At 40.3% G+C, this 15,744-nt stretch overlaps 2 protein-coding genes across 11 annotated transcripts in view; one reads left to right on the top strand and one right to left on the bottom strand.

Annotated features, from left to right (window-relative positions):
- Nucleotides 1–15,506, bottom strand: part of HP1BP3 (heterochromatin protein 1 binding protein 3) — a 38,924-nt gene extending 23,418 nt beyond the window's left edge. For 2 of the 10 annotated variants that reach the window (XM_032361454.1, XM_032361463.1), the window contains exons 1-6: nt 15,394–15,506; nt 9,904–10,096; nt 9,356–9,455; nt 5,971–6,124; nt 4,326–4,485; nt 1,851–1,994 (exon numbers count right to left, since the gene is read on the bottom strand). In XM_032361454.1, the coding sequence (XP_032217345.1) occupies nt 1,851–1,994; nt 4,326–4,485; nt 5,971–6,124; nt 9,356–9,455; nt 9,904–9,999 (654 nt within the window). In that variant the 5' untranslated portion in view covers nt 10,000–10,096; nt 15,394–15,506. The other 8 variants (XM_032361457.1, XM_032361455.1, XM_032361458.1 and 5 more) reach the window with 8 other exon arrangements.
- Nucleotides 13,497–15,744, top strand: LOC116568239 (serine/arginine repetitive matrix protein 1-like). Its single transcript, XM_032303752.1, has 4 exons — nt 13,497–13,531; nt 14,155–14,277; nt 14,456–15,196; nt 15,297–15,744. Exons 1-4 carry the CDS (start codon nt 13,497–13,499, stop codon nt 15,742–15,744), a joined length of 1,347 nt encoding a protein of 448 aa, XP_032159643.1.

Below are 15,744 nucleotides of genomic sequence, written 5' to 3'. Positions count from 1 at the left end.
AATCTCTGTCTTGAAAGGAAGATCATTCCTTGGCAAAAGTTTACAGCCTGCTGATCTCAAACTACAGTGCTTCCCAGATCGCCCATTAGTGATTATTACTGCACATGGGAATAGTTATCTGATTAATTCTTAGCCACCCCATATGGTATGTGTAAGTCTTACCACATATTTCCATAGTTTACAAAGCACTTTCATAGAACTTTAAAGCTGATTGGCACTAACCTGAGTACTCCACACCTTAGCTTTATTTGTGCTACTATGAATGTAGCAATCAAGCTGAAATGCTTTCAGCCTATAAACTGTTGTTTAAGCATCAAACTGAGGTCAGCCTACGAGGCAAGAATAGGTCATAAACTATATTTCATAAAAAAAAAAAAAAAAAACACAAAAAAAACCCCACCACAAAGCCAGCTCATAAACTGTGCTGACATATGCTATGGTAGAGGACAAGTGTTTGGTTCTAATTACATTGATTAGATAATACCTTTTAATCAGTGACTGTTTTGAAGGCCATACAATTATCGTTATACAACATTCTGAGAAAGCTGTAACATTAGCTCCACAGCAGGAATCTGTTTTACTCACTGATGGGCCGCTAAGAACCCGGCACACAGGAACAATATATATTTGTGGAATGAAGTAGTTCTTGAAAGTTCCTAATCACAACGTAAATGCCTGAGTGGCACAGAATTCTGTATTAATCAAACTGCGCAGAAAGGTGTAAGAAAGGCAACACGACTCATGGAATGCAGTTAACTAGGTCCTCTGACCATTTCTGCCACTACCATCGGATTGTGATTACTGGACCTATAAAGAGGATTTAAGATAAAGTCCATTCCAACTTTAAATTTTTATGATTCTAAGCAGTATTTTTATGTACTATGCAAAATTACATAGATTTAGGCCTGAAATCAATATTGGTTTTAGACCAGTCTCAATTTACTCAGGCTTCTCTGAGCTCCTAACAAGCTTTAAAATTAAGTTAAAGTAAACCTATTTACAAATACATTAACAGTAACAAGTCTAGTTACATAACTTTGGCTTTAAAACTAACAAACACGGGGCAAGAATAATTCTTTTTTGCTGCTCCAAGAAAATGATTCTGTAATTCTAGCTCTCATCTTCAGTACTAGGTGATCTCAAGCATAAGTGGCCCCCAAAGAAAATCTAATTATGGGGCACCTGGGTGGCTCAGTGCTTCCCAGATCGCCCATTAGTGATTATTACTGCACATGGGAATAGTTATCTATTGGTCTTTGTATGCTTAAACATTGGTCTTTGTATGCTTAAAGCTCAATCCATAAAATGAACCAGATCTATAATCCTACAAGTAATAAAAATGTTATGTTTTCTTCATTTTAATGCTGGAGATCTGTCTTTTAAATGACGAGGTCATGATCTCAAGCCTTGTGTAGGGCTCTGTGCTCAGCATGGAGTCTGCTTAAGATTTTCTCCCTTCTGCACTCATGTGCTTGCTCTCTCTCACTCTGGCTCACTCTGCCCCTCCCTCCTCCCACCCCTAGCTCATGGACTGTAGCGTGCTCTCTAAAAAAAATAGATAATTAAAATTTATAAAAGTACGAGGAGCACCAGATTACATCTATCATAATACATAATGTAATGTAGCATAATTACACTATCATAATGCTTCTGCTCTCCAGAACAGTTAACTTATCAAAGGTAACCAGCACCCATGATTCTGAAACCTTGTCTCAAATAATAAAAGTAGGTAAAGTTTAAGCATTTCATCGTCATATTAATTTACAAAAGAGAACACAAAAACTCTAAATGTTGTGGACTTATAGTTAATACATGCTGAAATGATCTCATCCCCAATAATTGGTTAATACCTGTTTGATGACACCTCTATTTAATTCTCTTTTCAGTGCTTGTTTGAGGAGGTAGCCCCTTCTCTCCAACTCCAGAGAAGGGTACTTATGGATAATGTATTTTCGAATAGCAACAACTGATGCACCACTCTTCTGGAAGCATGCCTAGAAAACACATTTACCAAACCATACACATTACTTTATACTAGCTGCTTTTCATTAGACAGAAAAACTGACACATTTTCAAAATAAATTATTTTGGAGGTGAACTTGACAAAGGATGATAAAAATGGCAGAAAGAAGGAGTAGTCTTTCAGGTAACTTCAGTTCATCGTGGCTGTTGAAAAATACAGAAATACAATCTTTTTGCAACAATAATTTTAACTTACTTCAAGACAGGCAAAGAGAAAATACAACATATGAACGATATTCTGTGTGTCAAGGAAGAACCTCTTCCCATTTTAATTCTATTCTATATTTAAAAGACAGATCTCCAGCATTAAAATGAAGAAAACATAACATTTTTATTACTTGTAGGATTATAGATCTGGTTCATTTTATGGAATGAGCTTTAAGCATACAAAGACCAATGTTTCTCTGTAGACTTTGTGTGAATGTCAGCAGAGAACATAAAGATAATCTAAATAAATGGCGTAAAACGGTTTACAGATGGAAAATCTTAAGAAGAGTTTTGGGTAACAATGAGGGCATTCGGCTGTGACTTAAAATGCCCTCTTCTGTTTCCATCCAATTTATCTATATTCCATTTGAATAATGACCATGGAAGACTTACATAGGTCATTACATCACGAAGGTGGCAAATTTTTTTCACATACTTTACATAAAGAGCATCTGTTACCAACCTAATCGGCTAGTACACCAATTTTGTGTTGCCGTTGTCTATAAACTAAATGTGTCAATTCTCATTGCATAAAGACTTGGTTGAATGTTACTTTATAAACTTTGACAATAAAGAAAAATTGTACAACATAAAACAAAGTTGTGTTAATATAGTTCACTTACTTCAAGTATCTTTGATCTATTACAACCCATTAAAGTTTACTCCTAATCTTTTAAGAAAATACAAAGAAAATCAAGCAGAAAAGAACTCTCTAATCCTAAAACAATTCATGCTGCACCAAACTAACAGAGATGGAAGTAGACATCAGGACTCCTATTTATTCACAAAATGGTATCAGTGGTCTGAAATCATGATTTGTTACATTGCATGGAACACACATACACACACATAGCCTCATTTGTACAAATATGTGCAGATTCAAACTATTCTTCAGGCCTAATTATATTGTTCTTTTTGTTTCACTACTTTAAAATTTTAGTCCCTTCTCCAACCTCATTGTAACTCTGCTCTTCAAAATCTAGGCTGAGAGGTCATGAAGTGAATGAAATCCTGGAAGAAAGGATATACAGAGAAAAGAGATCTCACTACAGTCAAGCTATCTTGATCGCACTACAGTCAAGTATCTTTTAAGGAGTTGAGAGCCCTCTTAAAAGAGTACAGGGAGAGGTCTGAAGGCTAACCCTTTCTCAGTTCATGAGTCATTCTCAAATTCTGAGAATGACCACAAGGCTCCTCTTTCCTCTGTATACCACTGCTGATTACACTGGTTTTTATCCCTAATTTTGACTGAGATCTTAGCAACAAGGTCCCTAAAATGAGGGCATTTTGTTAATTTGGATGATGAGATGGTAAGAGGAACTAGTGAGATTATCATCTCATCATGCAAAATTAGCAAGGTAAGCATAACCAGAAAAACTTAAACAGAAAAGGCAAGGTCAGATTAGAAGAAAACCTTAAAAATTAAAATAAGCAAGCTATTGGTAAACTAATGGGAGTCAGCGGATTACAACAAAGTCATAAAACTGTGCAAAGAGAATTTCTGGTGATGAAGCAAAGTAGTAAGGTTTTTAAGAGGGTTTCTTAGAGCTCAGGTGAGCTAGCTATTACCAGTATTAGACACTCAGCTTTGAATTGGACCTAAAGAAAGTGTATCTTTTTAAAATAAAAATCCTCTATGCTACTCAGTTACTCTCAGTCAGAATCAGACTTCTTAAGGGCAAAGATGACCCTGTTTGTTTTCTTCTCTGCTATATCCTTAGCAGGATTACAGATACACAGAAGTTAGTCCTTAAATATGTTTGTCGAATGAATTAACAAGTTCAGCCGCCGAAAAAATAGTATATTTAACCATTAAACTGGGGGGAAAAAAATCTGTATTTAACCAAAACACTCAAGTTAAAAATATTTGCTCTCATAAATTTGAATTAAAAAATTAACAGTGCTCACCAAATGTGATTTTCTTAAAAAACAAAAACAAAAATAAAACATGAACTTCACAATGGCTTTCTTCTATTTAAGTATCTTTAAGAAAGCAGAGCAAGATTTCTCATGTCTGGACAGGAATATGCCATTTTCAAATAACCCAAAGACGAACAAAATAAATCTAAGATGAACTGCTTGTAATAAAAACTTGCCTTAATGGCCTCAGTTAGGATTGCATCCATCTTGGGACGTGGGGAGGAAGCCATCGGTGTTTGTTTCTGGGCCCTGGCTAGCTGGCTGGCAGAAAGGGTAGCCCAGGAAGGTATTGTTTTTTTCACTTTCTTCTCCTTTTCTTTAGACTGATCTTTTTCACTTTAAAACAAAGAATTGTTATTATGCAAAGTAAACTGCAGAAAGAGGTATAAAATCAGAAAGAAGAATAGACAAAGGAAGGATAAAAATTAATGTTTTATTTCCACACTAAAGTGATACATAAAATGAGCAAAATTTTCACAAAATAAAAACTTTTTAAAAAATTGGATACTATAAATGAACAAAAAGGTGTTTTCTCTTAGTTGTAGAGGTCAGATAAATTAGCACTATGATGGTCCAGCACACTAAAGAAATTAGAATTTTAAAACATATTCTAACTACAACAGCTGTCATTTAGCACAGCGGAAAAAGAACTCAAGCTCTGAAGTTGGAAGACCTGGGTTTGGGTTTTTGCTCTAACATTTACTAGCTATATGACCTTGGCAGGTGACCTGAGTCTCAGCCTCCTCAGCTGTAAAATAGTAATATAAGGCCAAATATTTTACAAGTTTGTTGCAAGAATTATATTTGTAAATACAATTTTGTGAGCATAAAGCATTACACAAATTGTATTCTAAAAATAATAATAGCACTCCATGCTCCTAAAATACAGGGTAGCTGCTAAAAATTCCAGAGAACTTAAGCCTGTAAACAATTCCCTGAGGACTACACCCAGAAAGTGCAGTTATTCCTAAGTTATTCATTCATTTAAAAAGCAATTCCTAACAATTCTGACCAACTATGAGAAGAACAGAACAAGACCAGCTGTCCTGCAAACAAACAAAAAAATCAAAAACAAAAAAACCCACTTTAAATTAAAAAACAATTACTGGGGGTGCCTGGGTGGCTTTGCCAGTAAGTGGCTGCTTTTGGCTCAGGTCATGATCTCAGGGTCCTGGGATGGAGCTCTTGTTCTTCGCCCTCTGCCCCTCCCCCTCTTGTGTGCACATGCGCTCTCTCAAATAAATAATAAAATCTTAAAAAAAAAAAAAAAAGATAAAAAAGAAATGCCACCACATTGCACAGATTATCAGTAGCAAATTTCACTTTCAGATTCTCAATGTCACCCTCCAACTGATGACTACGTCATCAAACATACACAGAGTTTTAGGTGACTCTGGCAATAGCTGGTACAGACTAATGTTTTCTTACAGAAGCATATAAAAACAACTCACAGAGGCAGAGGCAGGAATAAAATGGTGAAGTGTTTCCCAGGTCAGATTTTTAGAGTCATGTTTCATTTCTTATTGAAATTATGTCAATGATTAAAATATCAGACACTCCCACAATGAATTCTAAGCAAAAGAAATTCCAAAGGCAAGAGCAATGAATTTTGAGTTACTCAAACCACTATCACGATAACTACTACAAACTCTAATAGGCCATACAACTACACAATAAACCTATTTCAAACAATATTCTAAAAAGTAAGTCCAAGTTTATATCTATCATAAACCAATGTTATAATGCCTTAAACAATCTGATCTACAGTCCTTTTACACAGTCTTCAATTACTATAAATAGCAAGAATGCATGACTCCTTACTCCTTTTTGGTTTCCTCTGAAGACTTGTTCTCCTCCTTCTCTTCATTCTCAGGCTCTCCCTTTGGCTGCTCCGTCTCACTAGATGTAGCAGGTGGAGTTTCATTCTCTTGTTCTTCTACAGTAGAGACAGATTCCTCTGAACTTATGTCTGGTTCTAAAAAATCAGGTGAGCAGAATTGGATCAAGTAGATATATTAGAGACTGAGTCAATAAAAGGGCAAAAGTCTTATTAAACAGAAAATCCAAATGCTCCAACTGACAGATGTATTCTAAAACAAACAAATGCCAATCAGTTGCTGTTTTCTTTTCTTCTTTAGGTCACTCAAACTGCCTATTCAATGGATTGTTTATCCAGACCAGCAGGTGAGAAAAGGAGATGGACTAGGCAATTTGAGATTATCTCAAATCAAATCTCTTGCCCACAATATGCAATATTAATGATAAGATTCATAATTAAGAAATTAGCTATTTCAGAATTTAACAGACAAATCTTAGGAAGGGAATGAGTAACAGAAAATTAACACCTACTTTCCAGTTTAAAGGACTGGGACAAGAGCTGAAATCCGAGAGGGGGAATAGTGAGGTCTGCAGTTGCTAATTTGGGTCTTTCTCAGCATTTCTCTTTGACCAGTTACTACAAAATACAGTACGCCAGATATGGTTAAGTAGGGACTTCAAAGAAAAGGACTCTCCAGTGGCAAAACTTGGGCAAAAAAAAAAAAAAAAAAGTATAGGCTTGAAGAGTTTGGTCACTTAATGGGGTGCCTGGGTGGCTCAGTCAGTTGAATGGCTGCCTTCAGCTCAGGTCATGATCCCAGGGTCCTGGGATCAAGCCCTGCATCCGGCTCCCTGCTCAGAAGAGAGCCTACTTCTCCCTCTCCCTCTGCCTGCTGCTCTGCCTACTTGTGCGCGCGCTCTCTGTCAAATAAATAAATAAAATCTTTAAAAAAAAGAGTTTGCTTTTTTTTTTTTTTTTTAAAGATTTTTTAATTTTATTTGACAGACAGAGATTACACATAGGCAGAGAGGCAGGCAGAGAAATAGAGAGAGGAGAGAGGAGGAAGCAGGCTCCTTGCTGAGCAGAGAGCCCGATGCGGGACTCGATCCCAGGACCCTGAGATCATGACCTGAGCCGAAGGCAGCGGCTTAACCCACTGAGCCACCCAGGCGCCCAAGAGTTTGGTCTTTTAAATTATGTGAACAAATTACTATCATGATGAAAACTTCTAAGAAAACAACAACAAAAAAAGCCACTTCCTTCTTATAACCAAAACATATATACAGTTCTAAAGGAACTTCTAATTTTTAACATATTAAAATTCTAAACCATGAATTTCAGGACAGTCAACTATCATTTGTTGATCTCATCCTAGTTATGCCCTTCAGCCAGACTTGCATATTAGCTGAAAATCCTCCCATATACGTTTAGCCAAAATTGAGGTTTTAGAGTCAGACACACCTGGATTCAAGTTCAGCCCTTACAACTTTCTAGCTTGCTATCTTAGGGCAAGTTCTTTGATGTCTCCAAGTTTCAGTAATCGTACATCAGATCTATCATGGGTATTGCATACAGTGCTTTGTATGTTCACGTGCACTATGTGGGTGATTCCCACTCTCCTTTGGCCTCTCCTGCTGGTTCGATAACTATTTTGCAAAGTATTAAAGCTAGAACTTCATTATAACAATGGTATCTGTCGCCTCAGATAATAACTGTAAAATGTATTTTTTAAATCATATCTTCTATTACCCCTCACCCCACCGATTTAACTCCTGCGAAGGTTAAGAACTTACTAGTAGTTAGTCATTATGCTTATTTATACATTGTCTTATTCTAAAAAGGACGAAAAAAACTGTTTACTGGGTTTTACTCTAAGAGTAGAGCTATAAATTCAATTTCACATTATCTTCTCAAGAATAACGCTTAGGGGCACCTGGGTGGCTCAGTGGGTTAAAGCCTCTGCCTTCGGCTCAGGTCATGATCCCAGGGTCCTGGGATCAAGTCCCACATTGGGCTGGCTCTCTGCTCGGGAGGGAGCCTGCTTCCTCCCCTCTCTCTCTCTGCCTGCCTCTCTGCCTACCTGCGATCTCTGTCAAGTAAATAAATAAAATCTTAAAAAAAAAAAAAAGAATAACTGCTTAACAGTTGATGGATTAATAAACGTGCAGTAAACGCAACAGACACTAACTACGCAGTATGTATAAGACACTGTTTCTAACTCAATAAACTATTGTGTCTGTCTCTGTGAAATACAGGATTTATAAAATTTAAAATATGAGTGAAATCCTATTATTTTTACATACAAAATCCTATAATGGGGGATTACACACAGAACTTGTGAAGTGAATACGGACCCTTTCTAAATTCCTGGTTGACTTCTCCAATACCTAAACTCTCCGCAGGTATTCTGAAAACTTACGCGATTAGTGATTTAGTGGCTTTTAGCTGACTGTCGTTAAGCAAATGTGGCTTAAGATGGGCAATCAAGTGTAGTTCAGGACAAAATAACCAATTTCACCTCACCAGCACCTCTCCTTTTTCATTCACTGATTCCCGTGTCTCCTAAGTGCCTCAGGCTATTCATCTGGATCATCTTTTAACAGTCATTTTGAAACAAAACCCAGCTTTAGCTGGAAAAAGAGTATACTCCTGCTGCAGTGAGGTATAAAGACAACAGCATACACATATTTTTTATTCCCAATCTATGCTGGTCAGCAAATATTTAGTTCTAATAGCCACAAAAGGGACAGCACCATGTGCTCATCCCTGGCAAACCAAAGCTGAAAGGCAAGGGAGAAAGGGTAAAAGGATAAGGAAAAGAAGAAAGTCACAAGAAGAAAAACAAGGAAAAGGAGAAGAGGTGATTAGAGATACCATAAAGGAGCACTATTACCCAGTTTGATGGATCTACATTTTTCTTGATTCATTATGTTTCCAACTATGTCTAGCCGATCTTCTCTCCACCAACGCCAAATACAAACCAATACTTTGATTGCCCATTTGCTCTTTTAAGGCCTCATGATGATTTCTGGGTGACACTGCACTGTCCATCCTGAAGGCTCAAGTCCCCCATTTCTCCACGGCCTTCATCACCACGACACGGTATGCCCAGAAGCCACTCTGATGGTTCCTGCTCTTGCCAACTATTTTCTTTTTAATTCCGAGAATCTGAAATTTTTGCCTTCTAAAAATCTTTAGAGAAGATGAAATTCTTACTTCACTCACTTTGGTCTGGAAACGACGTATCTATAGGTACCACTTCTCTCTTTCAATGTCCCCCCAAAACAGCCATGAAAAAAGAACAATTAAGTTCAAAGGAATTTATGGGATACTCCAAACTGGAGTAGAAACTTTTGCCATTTTAGGTTGTCTACTGCTTTACTTTACCTGGCTTTTCTTCCTCCCCTTCAGCAAGCTTGCTTTTGGGAGGAGTTTCCCGCGTAGAATTCACAGTTCGACGAATTGGCATGGTGCTATCTTCTACCTTCTAAGAAAAGAGACAGCCATAATCACACATGCATAAGAAAACTTCTCTATTTTTGCTTTCACAAGGGGCCTAACTGGGTGTCAGAAGATGTAGGAGAATTCTTCAAGTCGACTCCAGGATCTGATGCAAATTACTTTTAACAGGTTTTTTTGAAGTAATAAATATGGTTTTTAAGATGTACTTTACAAAATATTTTATTTTAGCTAGGATTTCAAATGGAAACAGGTAATTATACTTGATTTGGAATAAATTTAGAAGATTGGAGGTTTTCTCAGGAATTTGAGGGGAAAGGGAAGATGAAAAGAATTTTGTATGTTTGATCTTTTTTCAGATTCACACCCCAGAACTCCCCAAAGTAAGGAAAGGAACATGTACCAAGAAGGACCCAGCAGGGCCTGAAGTCAGGGACTGATCCAAGAGTGAGCTTCAAGAATGTGTCAGCCCCTACCTCACCTAACTTGTCCGCGTGGATCAGCTGAGCTCCTACTATAAGTGGGAGTGCCTTAGGATGGACGAGTTCACCTTGAGACGCATCAGTCGCCATTTAAAATAATTTCTAGGCCCGAGTACAGGTTACACTCTGAAGCCTCTGCTGTTAACCACAAGGATTTTTCCTAATGGTTTCAGTGTGAAGAGTCAACCTAAAGCACAGAAAAGACCTGGTGTGAAGATTAACAGAAACAAAACTAAACTAAATGTCTAAATTTAATACACATCCAAAGGGGAAAAAATTAACTATAAAACTTATAGGTAAGTAACAGATGACTTGATCAGTTATTCAGAAAGATAAAATCAACTATCACAATACAGACTATGTAAAGCAGCCACTAAGACAAATGCACAAGCCACAGCAGCTGTTGCACCTTCCACATGAACAAAGGCAACACAGACAAGAAAGCTTCTAAGGAACCTATCCCCAATCCCCTCCGGGTACCATCAGGAACTTAGAAAAGACAGAATAAGGAGACTAAGGAACAGTTTAGTCAAATGTTACTCAATACTGAAGAGAGAAGGTTTTTGTTGTTATTGTTCTCAAATGGACTAAGAAAATAATCTGCAATCTTGACTTCATCTCCATTAGATAAGCAATCCAAGGGAAAAAATCCTGCTGAAGACAATGTGATACTCTAAGAGCCTCCAGACCTAGAGAAGCAAATTTAGACTGTCACCTAGAGAACAGAAGTACACCTCCAAGACCTTATTTATTATTTTTAAAATAGCCAAACTAGCACAGAAGAACATAATTAAATATTCAAAGATAAAACCCATGTTTTGAGTGACCATGTAGTCACTCAAATTTACCTGATCATTAATACTCTCTGCCCTCAAAAAAAAAGTTCATCTGGGACTCAATGACATTTTACAACAAAAATCTCTACAAAATATAAGAAAACGATCATTTGAGTGTTTAGTGTTTAGATCTTTATGCTAATGAACATTAACAAAGACTTGGGGAATAGCAGATCAGTCCTTCAATCTCTACTTTAAGCTCTGGCCCTGTCTAGGAATTCAAGAGCTTTCTATTTGTCATGTAATAGTCCCAAGCTACAATAACTAGGATAAATCCAAAAAACCCAAACATAGAAAATCCTTTCACATTTACAGGGAAAAATCTTTTTATGGGAACCCCCAAGAGCAATGCCAGACTTGTGACTTGTCAATCAGCTGCAAGCAAAGGCAGCTGAAAGAATTCAGGATGCACTAAAACTTACTATCAAGAGTAAATTAGTAATATCCATGAATATTTTTAAAATTATCATGTTATAAAAACTACTTAAAATGTTCCTGTAGCAATTCACTTCAAAGAATTATAAAATACAGAAATAAGAATAATTGTTTTTTGGTCTGTGAAAAGACGGCCACACTGGGCTTAAGAACACTATTTAGGCTTGTGAAACCTCAAAGTCTATCTTGGAATAATCTGAATACAAAAACCTGCTCATTCATGCAACTAGCACTTACACAGTAATATGTTTTCTCGAACAACTAAAAAAAAAAAAAAAAACACTAAGCAAATCTGCTGCTGTCTTCACATGTGAACCCTACAGAGAATTAAACCACCACAATCAGGTTATTCTTGGTAAAGTGATATGCCTAATGAATTCATCTTTCTTAACCCACAATAACACTAGCTATGCTGAAAATGCTACTGTGAAGTCAACAAAAACCTTCAGAAGACTCTGTTCATAGAATATCCTAAAAAGAAAAGTTCTCCCTGTAAACACAATACTGAAAAAAGTATCAAACCTTTCCAGACTACTGTATTAATTACTCAAAACTAAAACAAATGAGTTAAAAGGGGAGGGGACATGCAAAGGAAGCTACTACTAATGCCAATGTGGTGAAACTAGTATCAGGGCAACAAGCACATGGTCCATAAAAAGATATTAGACATCATTAATCCAAGGACAAAAATGACAGTTTAAATTAGCATGCTCAGATTGGAATTAAAAAAAAAAAAAAAAAGTTGGTTTGCCCAACTTTCTGGCTCCATCTACCAAAAATATAAATCCTGACACTCTCCTGCTCAAAACCTCCCAATTACCATATCTCCCTATTTTACTAATCTTACCTCCTACTACTCCACCCATCACTCTACTCTTGACCCCAAACACAAAACTTTCTTTTGGTCCAGGCACTGTGCTCTGCTCATCCCTGCCTCAGGATGTGTGCACCTGCTGTTCTCTTAAACTAGAACACTTTTTTCCTAGACACTTCAATCAGGTTTCTGCTCAATGTCACACCCCTCATCAGGAAGGCCTCCCATCCTCCCTATTCTTCAGGTTTCTCTAGCATTTAATACCAACTGGAATTCAAAATATGTGTTTACTTGTTTATTATCTCAAATGCACTGCAAGCACTACAACGTCTAGGACCTTTAATTCACACTGTATTTGCAGCACCTAGAAGTGTCCAACACATAATGTGTTGGGACAAAATTTGGGGGAAAAAAGTTAAATGAACAATGCCATCTAATTAACTACTTATCACTATATTTAGTGTATGTGAATAACACTCCAAAAATGAAACCCAAAGTTATTTGGGAATAAATATTAAGAAATGTTTGCTTCAGAGGCACCAGGTTGGCTCAGTCCATAGAGAGTGCAACTCTTGATCTTGGGGTTGTGGGTTCGAACCCCACACTGGGGAAAAAGTTAACTTGAAAATAAAAATGTTTGCCTCAGCTCTGAATTTCCTTGGGAAGGGTCATGGAATTTAAAGCTTCAGTGTTTAATACTTTCTTTTTAATGGGCTGGATAATGAGTTACTTAACATGTTCAATGTTCATTACAGAGCTAACAAAACTATGAATGGTTAACTCACATTGCCTTATCATCACCATGTACCTATTAATTTAACTTTTTGTTGCTGCACTTTTGAATCAGAGGTTTAGGCTACCATGTTTATTCCCCAGCAGAGATCTTATCTAGGTGGTTCACTGCTGCATACTTGGTGCCTAAGAATACACAAGGCACAGAATAGGTGCTCAACGAGTATTTGTTAAATGAAAGGATGATGAACAGATGAAAGAGTTTTTCCAGCTAGGTTTCTTTATGTGCCAAAACCAATATGAGTTTACCTGTGGTTTATGTGGTCCTCCTATGGTCTCCAATCTGGGTTTTGTTTTGTTTTTTTTTTCCTAAATGTTAGATTACACGAAGAGTTGCCTTTTTAAAAGGAAATTCTAAATTGTTTTTAATTTAATGCCAGAAATAGAAAGGGTCTGGAATTTCAGAGTTTTTATTTTTCTCTACATTATGAGAAAGCAATAGAAAAATTAGTAGGAGGTTAACAATGTATTTCAGTTTACTGATATCCTTGAAGATATGCATTTTAGGGAACTACTACTATTTCATATTTTATCATAAAATGTGCAATAGGTTATAAATTACAAAATCACTAGTTATATGCACAGAATATATCAAACTGTTTGCAACCTTGTCTTTCACCGTTCTGACTTAATAGTAACGTCACAAAAAGCATGCCAGTAATTTGCTGGCAACTCCCACCCCCCCAACTTTTACACTTCAATAAAGCAGTATGTACCTAATTAGTGTCTACCTTGGGAATCTATGGTATGTATGGACACTTACATGGCCCCCCTGAAAGACAATCACAACGTTAAATGCCTAAATAGTTAAGATTTTCATTTATCTATGGACAGTTCAGAGTACTTCCTCCAATTTTCCGCCCTAAATCGCCCAAGTTAGTTTAAAAACTCGGCCAAACCAAAAACTAAACAAAACACAAAATAAACCTTTAAAATGTTACTTCTACTTTGAAACACAGTAAAATGAACTTTTCAGAAGAGCACTAAAAAATTTTTAAAAAAGGGGCGCCTGGTGACTCAGTGGGTTAAGCCTCTGCCTTCGGCTCAAGTCGTGATCTCAGGGTCCTGGAATCGAACCCCGCATCCAGCTCTCCGCTCAGCAGGGAGCCTGCTTTCCCCCCTCCTCTCTCTGCCTGCCTCTCTGCCTACTTGTGATCTGTCAAATAAATAAATAAATAAACCTTTAAAAAAAAAAAAATTTTAAAAAGCTCCAAATAGCTTTATGCCCATGCCAGATAAAACAAAATCAAAGTATCTTCCAAAATAAAACCAGTCACATCTAATTTCACTCTAAGACACGAGAGCTTCCTCCCATCAAGTCCCAGGCGAATTCCTAGACGTATTTCTAATTGGACTCTCGCCTTTCAGTGTAATGAAAAGTCAGGAGCATAATAAACAACGGAGAATTCAGAATTTGTACGCTGAAGAGGCAATCAAGTTCACCTTGTCCAATCCTCCGTGCAGAAGAGAATACTCCCCCCCAAAGGCTAGGTGACCCGTTCTCGGTCACAGACAGTGGCCAATTCGGTATCAAGACTCAGATCTGAGGCTCTCACTTCAGCAAACCTGCCTCCAGCTCTTGACAAACGCCCACATTCACGAGTTCGACTTTTTAAATTAAAACCACACCTTCTAAGGCGCGGTGAGTTTCAAGCTCCGGGCGTGCCAGACGGGAAAACGAAAGCTCAGGCCCGCATCGCAGGAGCGGCAGCGGCAGCGGTAGCGGCAGCTCGGAAACGCCCGCCCAGACAGCTGAGAGGCACACGGGGAACAGCGCAGCCGAGACAAAGAGGCAGGGAGCGGCCGGTGCGGGGCGCGAGCAGAGGCGGGGGAGCGCGGGGCCAAGAGGAAGGCAGCGCTGCGGAGGGCAGGAGGGCTCGGCGGCGGACACCGAGGAGCTGCGGCGCAGGCTCCGCGCGGTCGGCGGCTCCGGGCGCGTCAGTCGCGCCCGGGGATGCACGCGGCCGAGGCTGACGCCACAACCCCGGCAGCGGTCGCACGCGCGACACCAGAAACGGCGGACCGTGAGCACTAGCGCTCCGCGCACTCACCACTGGGAGCTCCGTAATGGCGGCGGCAGAGGCGGAGAAGCCGGGGGGCGGGCCCGCCGCAGCCAGTCACCGCCGCCGGCATCTTTCGAACCCGCTCCGAAAACCGCTGAGGGAGTGGGGCGGAGGGGGAGGGTAGGGCGGGGGCGGCGGCGGAGTCCGCCGCGGGCCTCGGGAGCATGCGCAAGGCCTCAGCCAATCGGAACGCAGCGGGAGGACGCTGGCGCAGGCGCGCTGGGACGCAGGGCCCTGGACCAGGGAAGAGCTACCCCCTCCTCCCCCCAGTCCAAACAAAACAAGGGCGGGAGCGCGCGCGCTGGAGGGCCCCGGAGGAGGCGTCAACGAGAGGGGCAGGGGGCTAGGTCGCAGGGGAGAGGGAAGGGAGGGCGGAGCGGCCGGGAAAGGCAGACAAAAGGCACCACCTCCGGGGACCCGAGCGCCCCGCCCCCTCCACTCTGGGAGCGGCGTCGGCGCCCCGGGTGAGCGGCCTCGGCCACTCGCCTTCGGGGTCCAGCGAGTCCGCGCCCACTCCCCGCCCGCCTGTTCCGTCCTGCGTTACCTCTGCGCTCCCCCCTTCCTGGCGCCCGCGTTCGGCACGGCCTCTCAGCGCCGCTCCCGCTGCCGCTCGTCGTCTCCGCCGCCGCTGTCCTCCAGGCCCTGCCGCCGCGCTCTGCCGCCCCGCCCCCCTGCCCGCGGCCCCGCGCGCGCGCGCACTCCCGTGTCGGCCCCGCCCCCGCGCGCGACCGCGACCGCGCCCCCAGCCCGCGGGAGTCGAGGGAACGCGCGCGACTTGCCTCCCCGGCCGGGTGCGCGAGAACGCGAGAGGGCGCTCGGAGGAGGGAGGACGCCCGGGATGCGGCGGTACGTCCGGCCACGCTTCTCCCGGGCACTGCCCGGTGGTGCCCGTTAG

The sequence above is a fragment of the Mustela erminea genome, chromosome 10 (assembly GCF_009829155.1).
Source record: "Mustela erminea isolate mMusErm1 chromosome 10, mMusErm1.Pri, whole genome shotgun sequence".
NCBI classification, from domain to species: domain Eukaryota; kingdom Metazoa; phylum Chordata; class Mammalia; order Carnivora; family Mustelidae; genus Mustela; species Mustela erminea.
Note: the sequence above shows the minus strand (reverse complement) of the source record. Positions and strands in the feature narration are given on the sequence as shown.